Source organism: Cervus canadensis, chromosome 6 (assembly GCF_019320065.1).
Source record: "Cervus canadensis isolate Bull #8, Minnesota chromosome 6, ASM1932006v1, whole genome shotgun sequence".
Classification (NCBI taxonomy): domain Eukaryota; kingdom Metazoa; phylum Chordata; class Mammalia; order Artiodactyla; family Cervidae; genus Cervus; species Cervus canadensis.
In genome coordinates this window covers 9,073,035-9,088,044 of record NC_057391.1, presented here as the reverse complement: position 1 = coordinate 9,088,044, position 15,010 = coordinate 9,073,035, and the positions used below count along the sequence as shown (strand labels likewise).

At 42.6% G+C, this 15,010-nt stretch overlaps 1 protein-coding gene across 1 annotated transcript in view; it reads left to right on the top strand.

Annotated features, from left to right (window-relative positions):
- The window catches only part of ARSB (arylsulfatase B), a 160,106-nt gene that overhangs the window by 96,147 nt on the left and 48,949 nt on the right, over positions 1-15,010 (top strand). Inside the window, exon 6 of the mRNA XM_043470740.1 lies at positions 4,909-4,979. Coding sequence (XP_043326675.1) covers positions 4,909-4,979 — 71 coding nt within the window. The remainder of the gene's footprint in view (positions 1-4,908; positions 4,980-15,010) is intronic.

The following is a 15,010-nucleotide window of genomic DNA, read 5'->3' as shown; positions in this document are numbered from 1 at the left end:
CCAGATCAATGAGATCGTTCTCTTATGGTGGAACTCAAGCATCAGTATTTTTTAAACTTCCCCAGGTGATTGCATTGTGTAGCCAAGATTGAGAATCACAGCTCTAGAATCAGCTCTAATCTAAATGAGCTTCTAATTTAGGAAACTCTAGAAAAGTTCAGACCCCAGTAAGAGGACTCCAGGAAATTTCCACCAGTCTCGCTACTCAAAGTGTGGTCCTCAGACCAATATCACTGGAGAACCTGTTAAAAATATAGATTCCTGGACAGCCTTCACCCTGGCTCTAATAAATCAGAATCCACAATTTAACAAGAGCCCCAAGTAATCTAAAGTTTGAGAAGCACTGCCCCAGGCCAGTGATTCACAATCTTGGCTGCATGTCGGAATCATCTGGGAGTTATACTGATGCCTGGGTTCCGCCCCTAGTGATGCTACTGGTATGAGGTACAGCATCTGGATTTTAGAAGCTCCTAGGTGATTTTACTGTGATACAAATTGAGAATAACTGGTGTAAACATACTGTTTGGGGACATTTAGTGGCAAAAAGAAGAAAAGATAAGACATTTTAAAATGAAATATATTTTGTTTTTAACATAAAGTACTGAGGAACATGCATAAACAAATGGAGATTATTGATGTCAAAAATTTCCAGAAGTGCAGGGAAGGAATGGGAATAAGACAATAGTAGGGAAGGTTTGCCCTAAAAAGACATTGAAAAAGTAAAAAAACAAAAAACAAAAAAAACCCGAGCATTTTCCCCTCCAGGTACAAGAGTGAGACCTCTTTTTATAATATATGATTATTAGAGACTATGCAAATTTAAGTGGCCAAGGATCTGTGAGTTCTTGAGAAAAGAGTGTTTTTAAATTGTACCAAAAAATGTTCAGCAGCTACTAACTGAACTTTTCTCTTTTTTTCATATTTTAAAAAAGAGCATTAATATATTAATTCAGCAATAGATAATCCTTCCCAATAACCAGGGTACCAGTGTACCTGGCGTTCAGTTCTCAGTTCTGAGGAGATTGAATGCCTGCAGACAATGGGAGCTGAGCTGGGTGGGAGGTGTTCTTCCTGGGCATGAAGGACTCCCCTCGCCAATGATGGGCTTCACCTCGTTCTGACCAGCGTCTCTCTACCCTCACTGGTCTTTGCAGAGAGTCATGACTCTAAAGTGTCTCCTAGACAGAGTCACAAAGCTCGCAGAGTTGATCTTCGTGATCTCTCCTTTCATCCCCCACCACCAGCCTTAGTCTCCACCTGCTCTTCCCCAGGTGACTTGAGTCTACGCCTCTGTCCCAGCATCAGTGTACGGCACCCTTGTCGCCATTGAAATGAGTCACGTGGGTTCTGTGCCTTCTGGAGGCGGGGTGTGTGTGTGTGTGTGTAAGTGCTTTAGTGATCCCTGCTAACTTAGTGCGTAACTGTTAAAGGAAACCCACAGCCCCTTTTCCCTTCTTCCTCCTCCTCCTCCAGCTTTTCTGCCTCCCTCCTTCCTCCCTAACATCTCCTTCTCTTTTTTCTCTTACTCCCTCCATCTCAGGCACTGAGACCCTGAACCCTTTACCAAAATGAAAGAAGTGACATAAGTGTTGAGACTTGAGAGCCAACCCAGTGACCATAATACCTCTACTGGTTTTCTACCTTTTGTGAAAGGCAAGTCTGATCTTAAACATATCAGGACATTTCTACATGCTGAGAGGGAAATCACATGATCAGTTATTACCAGTGTGTGATAGCATGAGTGAGTAGCGTGCAATTGAATTCCAAAAATCAACTAATGTGTTTAAATACTGCAGGTACAACGTAGATATGGGTCATTTTCCTGTCTTTAAATTCCCAAATTCTGTAAACTATCTGAGTTTTCTCTTTTCATGCTTTTTAAAGTCTTTATGAAATAATAAAAATGTTCACAAGTTATATACTACCTTAAAAAGAATCTTAAAATTTTTCTGATTGCAGTAATGATGCATGCCAACTGTATATGGCACTGTTGAAAATGAAAGTCTTGTAGTGTCACCCAGCCCATCCCCCATCTCAGCTAATAGTTTGGTGTATGTTTTATCATATTTCCGTTATCACTAGCTTCCCTTTACATGTATGTATGCATTTTTTAAAAATTTCACCTGGAGATATTTCTAAAATCCATCACTTTCCAAAGGACTAGCCCCAGGGAATAGGTACATGAGCTTGTCTAAGGATTTTAATAACTTCTCATATTTTGATATGGGGTAACCCAAAGTTTGGGCTTCCCAGGTGGCCCTGGTGGTAAAGAACCTGCTTACCAATGCAGGAGGCTTAAGAGACATGGGTTCAATCTCTGGGTCAAGAATATCCCCTGGAAGAGGGCATATCAACCCACTCCAGTGTTCTTGCCTGGAGAATCCCATGGACAGAGGAGCCTGGCAGTCCACAGGGTCTCAAAGAGTCAGACACCCCTGAAGAGACTTAGCACACATGCACCCCAAGATTTATGATACTTTATTCAGTTCCTTTAAATGTACATGTAGTTTTCTTGACGCATTTAATAACTTGAAGTCTCTAATAGTATTTGGTTATTGTTTAAATCACTTGTCTTATTTTGTCTTTCCTTGGCTTATATCTCTGACCATGTCCTTATCAAAATACTCTGATTAGTAGATTTTAAAAAGTAGCATCAGGGAGAGGGGATCGGGATGGGGAACACATGTAAATCCATGGCTGATTCATGTCAATCTATGGCAAAAACCACTACAATACTGTAAAGTAATTAGCCTCCAACTAATAAAAATAAATGGAAAAAAAAAAAAGTAGCATCACTACATACGTGACTTAAGAAGGTTGGTTGACTTTTGGTTTTTTCACTCCTGTCTGCATCATGAGATTCTACCTGTGATGATTTTCCCCAGCAAATAATTCATCACTGGGATTACTCACTACCTTTAGTGTTCAAAATTCATCTCTTACTATTAAGTTTCATTATTTTGCAATATCTGTGGCTCTTCTGAATAATGAAAAAATGAAATGAATGCTATACAGATAAATTCCCTTTAAAAATTATTGAAAAAATATCTTTTATTTAACCATGCCTAGTACTTTGGTGTATTCCAGTGAGCTCTACTTATAAAGATGAGAAATCTAGGAGTTCCTCCACCTTCTTTCTTTTTTTTTTTTTTTTGGATTGAATGAATTCTATTTTGTTTTACTCCAGAAAAGTCATACCTTTCTTTCTAAGTTACCTAGAATTTTAACATGCAAATTTTACTTTGCTAAAATCTAAATTTAATGAACAGTTGTATCCTCTTCCAAATACTACAAAGACTTTCAAATGTTTTTATTCTGATTTCCCCTCCTGACTTACTTGCTATTTTTATCAACCAGATTTTAGCTCTGTTTGCTTGCTTTTTTTAACCTCATGAATTAAACATCACCATTCTGTTAAGATTTCCTTATATTCATCTTTTTTTTTTTTGGCTTATCATCCCTGCTTACATTCAGAGCTTCTGGGATGAAACCCTGGTTTCTGTCATTTTGGATTGGTTGACAATCTCCATGATATACAGGTCGTTAGTTAAATGTCTCAGGAAGAAAATGAGGAGGAGTCCAAGGAAATAGCCCCCCACATGCACATTCTAGGCCCCCAGGCCTAGAATCATCCCTGTATATTTTCCTCTCTCTAGTTAGAGGATTTTATGGAGTAGAGAGGAAAAAGGAAATCTTATAGAATCCAGAAGTTAAATATATTCACTTTAAAGGATTGTTTCTTATTCTGAGACTGTATTTGTCCTAACTTTTGTTGCTGTTAAAATTACCTTTATTTTGTAAAATAATGGATGGTGATGGTAGTTGCAACTTTTTTTGGTTTTGGTTTTTATTCATGAAGTTTATTTTAACTTTTCTTTACTTGGCAAATATAACATTGCCGATCAAAACCCAAATTTTTTGAAAATTTACGAGTCCTTCAAGTCCTAAGCCACTGCTGTAGACAACTAACTATGAGTTTGGGATGTGGACATTGAAGCTTGTATTCTTGGTTACATCAGGGGCTTTATTGGTTATTCAGATGTGGACAAATCCCGTAGTGTTAGTAGCACTTTGCAACCTTTTGTTGTATTATCAAGTAGTCCTTAGGAGTCTCCCAACGATTGAAATTATGTCTAAGAACTTCTTCCATAAGGCTGGGTCTATACTAGCAAAATGATCTGGGTGCTTTTTGCACACCCTGTGTACAAGTGGTGATGTTTATGCTCCCAATTTTTTAGAAACACTCACAACCAAATATTTGGCCAATAACTTACTATGTGCCTTTCTCATATGAAACATGAGTAGGTTGAACTACTCTCCAGGTTTGTTTTCAACACTAATGTGAGTTGTGATTGCATTTGCACATATATCTTAAAGAAAAAAAGTCTTAAAGAGTTATAACTATTTCATATGTATTTATATTGCATGTAAGTGTCACACTGTAAATTCAGATGCGAAAGACACTCATTTCTCTCATGTGGGCTCATTTAAAAGGCATGCTGCATCGGTGATATGGGCACTGATGTCTTAGCAGATGCTTTTTCTTTCTTTCACTGTGAGTGTTCAGTGTGGAGTCTATACTGGATTTCTCATTTCACTGCTGTAACGAATGGTCATGTTTAAATACGGTCACATTATTTATTGCAAAGGGTCACAGAACTCATCTTTGTAATGGTCATATGCCTGACACTGAAGTTGTTATGTAAACATTCAGTCATTGTGACAATGTAGACAAGTGATGACTACTTGAAGATGCACAACCACAGATTTTGGAAGCCTCTGAATTCATGACAGAGTTGTTAACTGGCAGTTTTGTTATTTCCTATAAGTACAAGGAAAGGAAGTATTACAGTTACTCATACCCATTTGAAAGAGGAAATTAATGTTTTCTAAAAAATTCTTTTTTAGTGAAGGAAGCCCATCCCCCAGAATGGAGCTGCTGCACAATATCGACCCAAACTTTGTAGATATTTCACCATGTAAGTACGTTGTTTATTGCTACTAACTTAAATCTCTTTGGCTTACAAAGATGGTTTTATTGCCTAGGGTCTCTCTAGCCTAATTCTCCTTTTCCACTTGAGTTTGCTCTAAAAGTAAACCTTTCTCCATGGTACCTGTGGCAACAATGTCACCGTGGCTTTGCTGACACAAATGGTGAATGCTGCTAATCAGCTATGTGACCTTCTAAGCCAGTCCCCTCCCCGAGCCCTAGCTTTCCCATCTATAAGAGGAGAACCCATTGCTGCCCTATAAATAAATTCTTCAGTACCATTTTTCTAGATTCTGTATATATGCGTTAGAATACAATATGTATCTTTCTCTTTCTGACTCACTTCACTGTGTATAATAGGTTCTACGTTCATCCACCTCATCAGAACTGACTCAAACATGTTCCTTTTATGGCTGAGTAATATTCCACTGTGTATATATACCACAACTTCTTTATGCCTTCATTTGTCAATGGACATCTAGGTTGCTTCCATGTTCTAGCTGTTGTAAATAGTGCTGCATTGAACATTGGTTCAACATTCAAGATGCATGTGTCTTTTTCAATTTTGGTTTCCTTGGGGTATATGCCTAGGAGTGGGATTGCTGGGTCATATAGTGGTTTTATTCCTAGTTTTTTAAGGAATCTCCATACCGTCTTCGATAGTGGCTATATATGTTCCATGTATCAATTTACATTCCCACCAACAGTGCAAGAGTGTTCCCTTTTCTCCGCACCCTCTCCAGCATTTATTGTTTGTAGACCTTTTGATGATGGCCATTCTGACTGGTGTGAGGTGATATCTCATTGTGGTTTTGATTTGCATTTCTCTAATAATGAGCGATGTTGAGCATCTTTACATGTGTTTGCAGTGGAGAAACAGACACAGAGAATAGCCTGATGGACATGGGGAGAGGGGAGGAGAGGGTGAGGCGTATGGAAAGAGTAACATGAAAAGTTACATCACCATGTGTAAAATAGATAGCCAATGGGAATTTGCTGTGTGGCTCGGGAAACTCAAACAGGGGCTCTGTATCAACCTAGAGGAGGGGATGGGGAGGGAGATGGGAGGGAGGGTCAGAAGGGAGGGGATTTTTGGACACCTGTGGCTGGTTCATCTGGAGAAGGAAATGGCAACCCACTCCTGTATTCTTGCCTGGAAAATCCCATGGACTGAGGATCCTGGTAGGCCACAGTCCATGGGGTCGCAAAGAGTCGGACACGACTGAGCGATTTCACTTTCACTTTCACATGGCTGGTTCATGTTGAGGTTTGACAGAAAACAACAAAATTCTGTAAAGCAATTATCTTCAATAAAAAAATGAAAAAATAAAGACAGAGAAAAGCAAATGTTCTATATTACTACCTATATGTGGGATCTAGAAAAATGGCATAGATTATCTTATTTGCCAAGCAGAAACAGAGACACAGACACAGAGATCAATCATATGGACACCAAGGGGGAATAGGAGATGGATGAATTGGGAGATTAGGATTGACATATATACATGATTGATACTATATATAAAATAGATGATTAAATAAGAAATATTGCTATGATGACAATATCCCCTCAGCTTATCTATAGGTTAAATGCATTCTCTTTTAAAATAGTGGCTGGGTGCAAGCTGAGAATAATTTTTACATTTTAAATTTTTAATTTAATTTTTATTTTAGCTTGGGATGTGGTTGATTTATAATGTTGTATTGATTTTGGGTGTGCTGCAGGTGGTTCAGCTGTACATATGAGCTTGCACGCTCAGCTGCTTCAGTTGTGTCTGACTCTTTGCAACCCTATGAACTATAGCCTCCCCCGGCACCAAGGCTCCTCTGTCCATATGATTATCCTGGGAAGAACACTGGAGTGGGTTTGCCAGTTCCTCCTCCAGGGGATCTTCCTGGTCCAGGGATTGAACCCATGTTCCTCCATTGCAGATGGATTCTGTATCACTGAGCCACCTGGGAAGCCCATACATGTACATGTATCTGTTCTTTTTTGATTTCTTTTCTCATATAGCTTATTACAGAATACTGAGTGGTTTTTACATTTTTTTCAGCTTTGTTATTACTTATTTTTAGATCTTTTTGAAAAATGAAAACTGTGGAGGGAGGTTCAAGAGGGAGGGAACATATGTGTACCCATTGCTGATTCATGTTGATGTATGGCAGAAACCAACACAATATTGTAAAGCAACTATCCTTCAATTACAATAAATGTTAAAAAAAAAAAAGGAGAACCCATCTTTGATAAGCCAGTTCCCTCTCTGAGCCCCAGCTTTCCCATCTATAAAAGGAGAACCCATCTCTGAGCCTCCTGTAACCGTCAGCATAGTGCTGTTACTGCCCCGTTCTTACCTGAGAGTGTCAGAACCTCCTTCCAGAAAACTCAAGGCCAAATCAGCCAGCACATCATCTGATCAGGCTGCCCAGGTGCTACCCAGACCTGCCAGGTCTCATAAACCTGTGATTTTCTTGGCAATCCTGCAACTTAGCTTGAGTCTGCCTAGTGCCTAAATTAACCCATAGGGAGCCCTATTAATTCCTGCAGGGAGAGAGGCCATGAGGTGCTCCCACATTGCCATAGGTTGTAATGCATGCAATAGCCCTTTATAAATACCATACCATACATACCAGTGACCCTGATGCCCCTGTGTCATGAGTTAGGGCCTAGAAAGTGTTAAATTAGATGCCAGGATCCATCGTCATGCCTCGTTGTGAGACTGTCTGCAGGAAATATTGCTCTGACATTCCCTTCACTCACTTGGGTGCTCCCATCACCTCTTTTAGACATAGCACTCCCCCATGGTTCAAGCTCTTCTTACTCTTTTCTTTTTCCTCTCCAATCTGTGCTACAACCTGCCTTAGATTTCCCTGCCCGGAGGAGGACCCCGCAGTAATTCTGAGTGCGTCACCAGGCGTTTGGGGTCCAGCTCTCCTTGTCAGCCCCACTCCATGCCCTTCCTCCATCTTCTTGCCCTCCTAGACACTTGGCGTTTCCAAGTATGCAGATCATCATCCTTAGGTCTTGAGCGTGCTTTTCCCTATGCCTTTCGCTGCTCCTCCGGAAGTTTCCTCATCCCTTAAAACCCAGTCCACTTGTCCCACTTCTGTGAGTGCTTTCCAGAAACCCCAGAGGAAACAGTACTCCTTCCTCTCCGCATATGTGCACCCCTTCATTTATGTCTCTGTATATGCTATGCTGAGTTGCTCAGTTGTGTCTGACTCTCTGTGACCCCATGGACTATATAGCCCGCCAGGCTCTTCTGTCCATGGGATTTCCCAGGGAAGAATACTGGAGTGGGTTGCCATTTCCTCCTCCAGGGGATCTTCCTGACCCGGGAATTGAACCTAGGTCTCCTGCATTTGCAGGCAGATTCTTTACTGCTGAGGCACTGGGGAAGAGTCCAACTCTTTACGACCCCATGGACTGCCACACGCCAGGCTTCCCTGTTCATCACAAACTCCAGGAGCTTACTCAAACTTATGTCCATCAACCATCTCATCCTCTGTCATCCCCTTCTCTTCCTGCCTTCAGTCTTTCCCAGCATCAGGGTCTTTTCCAATGAGTCAGTTCTTTGCATCAGGTGGCCAAAGTATTGGAATTTCAACTTCAACATCAGTCCTTCCAATGAATATTCAGGACTGATTTTGTTTAGGATTGACTGGTTGGATCTCCTTGCTGTCCAAGGGACTCTCAAGAGTCTTCTCCAACACCACAGTTCAAAAGCGTCAATTCTTCAGCATTCAGCTTTCTTTATAGTCCAATTCTCACATCCATACATGACCACTGGAAAAACCGTAGCTTTGACTAGACAGACCTTTGTTGGCAAAGTAATGTCTCTGCTTTTTTTTTTTTTTTTTTCTCTTTTTTTTTTTTTTTTGTCTCTGCTTTTTAATATGCTGTCTAGATTGGTCATAGCTTTTCTTCCAAGGGGCAAGCATCTTTTAATTTCACAGCTGCAGTCACCATCTACAGTGATTTTGGAGCCCCCCAAAATAAAGTCTGTCACTGTTTCCATTGTTTCCCCATCTATTTGCCATTAAGTGATGGGACTGGATGCAATGATCTTAGTTTTCTGAATGTCGAGTTTTCAGCCAACTTTTTCACACTTGTCTTTCACTTTCATCAAGAAGCTCTTTAGTTCTTCTCTTCTTTCTGTCAGAAGGGTGGTGTCATCTGCATATCTGAGGTTACTGATATTTCTCCCATCAATCTTGATTCCAGCTTGTGCTTCATCCAGCCTGGCATTTTGCATGATGTACTCTGCATGTAAGTTTGCTCCAAGCATTAGAGTAGTGTGAATTATTACACAACTTTGTTATTACTACATCCTTCCCACCTTTCTGGCCCCTGTTCTGAAACATCACTACATCATTCCAGTTTTCCATCTGCTGTCTTTCCTTTAGTGGGTCTCGTTGGCAGTGGTGAACCAGTGTCTCCTTCTATCATGAATTGTAGGAATTGATGTTAGACTTTTCTGAAGGAAGTCCTGCCTTCCACATAGGACCAGGGCATCAGGGCATCAGAGGAGTTCCTGCCACTGATGCATCAGTGAAGTGAACTCACTCAGTTGTGTCTGACTCTTTGTGACCCCGTGGACTGTAGCCCACCAGGCTCCTCTGTCCATAAGATTCTCCAGGCAAGAATACTGGAGTGGGTTGTCATTTCCTTCTCCAGGGGATCTTCCCGACCCAGGGATTGAACCCAGGTCTCCCACATTGCAAGCAGACGCTTTAAGCTCTGAGCTACCAGGGAAGCCCATAGGGCCAGAGCCCCTCAAAAGCTGGCCTCTTGCCTTGTAGCATCTTCACCACCTCCCCCTTACTCTAGGAGTACAAGACACCACAGAAGCCCTTCCTACTGGTGGAGTTAGGGTTTCTTCCATGGCTACATACCTTGGTGGGTTGTGGCTTTGATATTAACAGTAAAAATGTTTCCAAAAGACTGGTGTGTGCACGGACACACCAGAGGTCATAGGATCACCTGTGAGCCAGGAGATTCTGCAATAAAGCATAGAGAAATCTCAAAGAGCCGTAGATCACACCCATGAGGATGACTACGGGAAGGGAGGAGTGGAGGAAGGAAGAGAACAACTGTTGAGAAGGATGTGACTTGGAGCCCTTGTGCACAGCTATTGGGAATGTAGACTGGTACAGCCGCTGTGGGAACAGTATGGCAGTTCCTCGAAAACATAAAAATAGAACTGCCACATGATCCAGCAATTCCGTACCTGGATATATGCCCAAAAGAATTGAAATCAGGGATTTGAACAGCATTGTTCACAGTAGCTGGGAGGTGGAAGCCACGCAAATGTCCACCAAGAGAGGGACGGATAAACAAAATGTGCTACATACATACAATGGAGTATTACTGTTCAGTCTTAGAAGGAAAGGAAAATTCCGACACATGTTGCAACATGGTTAAACCTTGAGGACAGTATAGTAAATAAGATATGCCAGTCACAAAAAAAGACAAATACCATATGATTCCACTCACATGAGGTACCTGGAGTAGTTGAAATCGTAGAGACAGAAAGTAGCACAGTGGGCTCTAGGCGCTGGGTGGAAGGTGGAATGGGAGTTGTTGCTTTTTAGTGGATATTGAGCTTTGGTTTTATAAGATAAAGAGTTCTGTGGACGGATGATGGTGATGGTAGCACAGGAATGTGATCGTACTCGATGCCACTGAACTGGACACTTAAAAATGGTTCAGACGGTAAATTCCATGTTATGTATTATATTGTACCAAAATTTTAAAAATTAAAAATAAATGAAATTTAATCCCCCCAAAAAAAGCATAAAAACTCCATGAAGATAGGATCTATAACATTTTCTTTTATTGCCATATTTCCAGTGCATAGCACAAGGCCTGCCATCATACTAAGTCCTCAATAAATATTTGTTCATGAATGATGACTAGACCAACAGGTTATAGTCTTTGTTTTATTGTCTCTTAGCCTTTCTTGAACCTAAAAGTGCCTCCAGATGGCAATTCACACTCTCCTCTTAAACCCTGAACTCACATCCTACATTTTGTGCCTAAAAAAAAAGGTCACAAGCTGCTTTTTATTTTAATTAACATTATCACATACAGATGTTTGAAACTACTTATCCGGCATATAAATGCCCACCCTCACTCTTCCCCTCATGGAAAATATCCAGTGATGTGGCATTTTCCCTGCCCACTTCATCTCTTTACCCCAGACTTCCTTGATGAACAAACGAAAGAAAGTGAAAGTGTTAGTCAGTAAGTCATGTCCAACTCTTTGTGACCCTATGGACTGTAGCCCACCAGGCACCGCTGTCCATGGGATTCTCCAGGCAAGAATGCTGGAGTGGGTTGCCCTTCCCTTCTCCAGGGGATCTTCCCGACCCAGGAATCAAACCTGGGTCTCCCGCACGGCAGGCAGATTCTTTACCATCTGAGCCACCAGGGACAAATATGTATAAATATAAAGCCCCCGACCTGGTTTCAGCTCAGCTGACTTCCCCTCTGAGCCGAGGGTGCAGTTGCTTCTTGCGGGTCTCTGTTCCCATTTCCGCCTTTCTGGAAAGCTCCCTTTCATTGCTGTTCTGGGCACTGGCTCTCTCAGTGCGCGCAAAGCGGCCTCTGCTTTTGTCTCTCTTGCCCCTGGGGCCCTGGCCAGTGTCAAACATATGGTTTATAATTGCTTCCCCGTGTGCTTTGAGGAAACTTCTTATTCATCTTCAGAGGCTTTGTTTTCAGGTGACCTTGCATGGACACATTTTGGTCTCTGTTCAGGTAGTACCTTTTTCTCCTCCTTCATTGCTAAGAATAGATCCTGAGAAGTATTTATTCTCCTCCTGTCCTCCCACGTCTGTGAAGGGTTTCTTTCTAGCAGGCTGACCTGACTCAGGGTCTGTCTCCAGCTGCACAGGGTGGCCCATGGAGGAAGCCTGTGCAAGAGTCTGGGGGGAGGGGATGGTACCATCGAAGGTGATTTGTGGGAAAGCCTGGAGACATTCAAAGGGCAGGGAGCAGCCGTGACCCCCGGTTAGGCTCTGAGGTCCTACAGGTGTGAATGCCACTCAGCCTGGTTCTGAAGCACTCTAGCCCCAAATTCTGTGGTCCCCTCGGTTCTAGCCAGCCAGTTCTCGTCCCCGTCCTGCCTCAAACCAGGAGGAGAAATGGTTTCAAAGGTATTAGTCTGCCTTAGAGAACACCCCAGGCTTGCCCTGGGCTCCTCCGAGGTAAAGAATATGAGGTCCGTCTATGACCACGACTCACCTTGGAAGTCAGATGTGGCTTTCGGTGAATCGTCAGAATCCTCACGTCCATCCGCTTGTGTGACCTGACGCACATGCACACATATGAAGTGCTCAGCCCCCTGCTGGCAGAAGCCTGATTAGAGATGAAGGGCCCTGACAGATGTTAGCATTTTCCACTCCAAAGGCCAAGGCTTCAAAGTGAGTCTGTACATCTTCGTCACTATTGCATTGAAAGGACCTCTTCTCTTCAAAGGTTATAATATAGGATGTTATATCTGCTCATGAGTACAGGGTGAAAGAACAGTCTTCACTCCCTCCCCTCCTCTCTCACACATTCTCTGTGGTAAAATTTTCAGGTCTGTACTCTAGATCCAGGAGTGGTCCAGGTTTGCATGCTTGGAGCTGCTCCCTGTTTTCCTCTTTAGAGCAGATTCAGATCCACTTCCTGACGCTAAGTTGCCGTTTCTGAGGTGATTTGTTCAGTAGATCCTGCCTGTCCCCAACAGGTAAACAGCTGTAGGTGTTGTCGTTCTGTTGCTAAGTTGTGTCCAACTCTTCATGACCCTATGAACTTCAGCACGCCAGGCTTCCCTGTCCTTCATCAACTCCTGGAGCTTGCTCAGACTCATGTCCATTGAGTCGATGATACCATCCAATCATCTCATCCTGTCACCCCCTTCTCCTCCTGCCTTCAATCTTTCCCAGCATCAGGGTTTTTTCCAATGGGTTGGCTCTTTGCATCAGGTGGCCAAAGTATTGGAGCTTTAGCTTCAGTCCTTCCAATGAGTATTCAAAGTTGATTTCCTTCGTGATGGACTGGTTAGATCTCCTTGTAGTCCAAGGGACTCTCAAGAGTCTTCTCCAACACCACAGTTCAAAAGCATCAATTCTTCAGTGCTCAGCTTTCTTTATGGTCCAACTCTAACATCCATACATGACTTCTGGGAAAAAACCATAGCTTTGACTATATGGACCTTTGTTGGCAAAGTGTACAAGAGATCATTTAGGCTTTAGCTTTTGTTGAAAGAGGATGTAGACACAGGCCCTCACTTACCTGCTTGACAGCTGTTGGTGGTCCCCAGCTGCCCACAGCCATGCGCAGACTCCTTGGTCTGCCTCCTGCAGCCTCTGTGATTCCCCTCAGCACCATTGCAGCATCCTCCGCCATCTTCCTTTGCTTCTCTGACCCTTCTCAAGGGCCCAGGTCACATTCTCCTGCTCCATGAAGCCCTCCCCGACCCTCCAGACTTGAGTCCCTTGAGTTTTCCTGGAGCATCTTGAGACACTGAGATCTTGCTTCTTCCTCCTGCAGTTATTTATGTTTATGGTTTCCCCATCCAGAGCCATACACTCCGTGGAGGGCAAGGTTTCATCATATATGATGAAATATATATATTTTATATATATACAAAGGGCTCTCTTGAGGCCCTTTGTGTAAGGAGATGTACACATCCCCAAAGAATGCATGCTGATAAATTAGTCATTTAGGTTGGTTATCATCTGCTCATTTAATTAGAAGACATCTAACAAGAGCAGTAATACCATACATTATTTCAAAGCACTTTCGTGTCTTTCTGGGCATCTTGGGGAAGTACCAACACAGGGCAGCTTTCTATCATTCAACCTGAAATGATATATTGAGCAGGAAAAAAAAAAAGTTAGGTGGAATGCCTGAGGCCAGCCAGCTGTCAGTGAGATTTCCCATCACTGCATGGAGTACCAGCGGCTAGAAGGCACCCTGGCAGTCAGGTCAGCCACCCACTTTATAATTCAGATGGAGAAACTGAGGCAGCAGGTCACACACACCTAATAAATAACAACCCTGGACCTCAGGGCTCTGCAGGTCCAGGCTTCACGTCTAAGACACGATCTGCTGACCTCAGAGGTCTCTGTTTTCTGATCTGCACTGATTTTGTGAAAAAAGTACAATCACCTCCCTCAAATACCCAGTGTGTTGATGGAGGATTACACATTTAAATGAGGCTGGGGAAGCAGATCTACTTGTGACACTAACATTGCTGTTTCACGTGTAACCTGACTCTGTGGATGATGGCAGCTTCTCTTTGCACGGCTTGTTATGGAAACTGTTTGTGCCTCCTGGTAATTATCTCTGCGGAGGGTGGTGGGACGAGGGAGTCGGGTGTGGCTGAGGCGGAGTAGCCTACTGGGACTTGTAGAGTTCCAGGGTGTCAGAAAGACCTGGATCTGAATTCCAGCTTTGACATATTTCCTGTGAGCTGGTAGATAAGTTCTCTGTTTTCTGTTCCATTACCTATAAATTGGGGACGACTATAGGTATCGCCTCTAAATATGTTCAAACAATAGCAAATAGCAATTATATACTGACTGTTGGTGTTGGAGGTGTGTCTGCAGTTTCAATTTTTAGTAATGAGCACACATTGTCTCCTTAACCAGGAGTAAAGCCATAAAAATTATTTTTTAAAACCAGCTTAGAGGATTCTTGTGAGAGTGTAATATCTGGAAAACTGCTGGGTTCTTAGCGAGGGGAAGTGGAGGCCATCCCAGAGTTCTTGGTCACTATGCCCACCTGTCCTGGGTCAGAGAAGCTAGCATGTGACAGCATTTTTCCTCAGGTGTTAGTCCCGATATCCTGACCTTCTGAGCTGCCATTCTTTCTCTATAGCTAATATAAGAGCTCATTTTACAGCTTGTCACAGAATTAGCAGAATTTTGTGTCTTCTCTTGCTGCCAATGTTTGCCTGCAGAGGTTCGTCAAATTTTCCTTGGTGTGGGCTGGTCAAGCCCTCAATCACAGAACCTAAATACAGATAA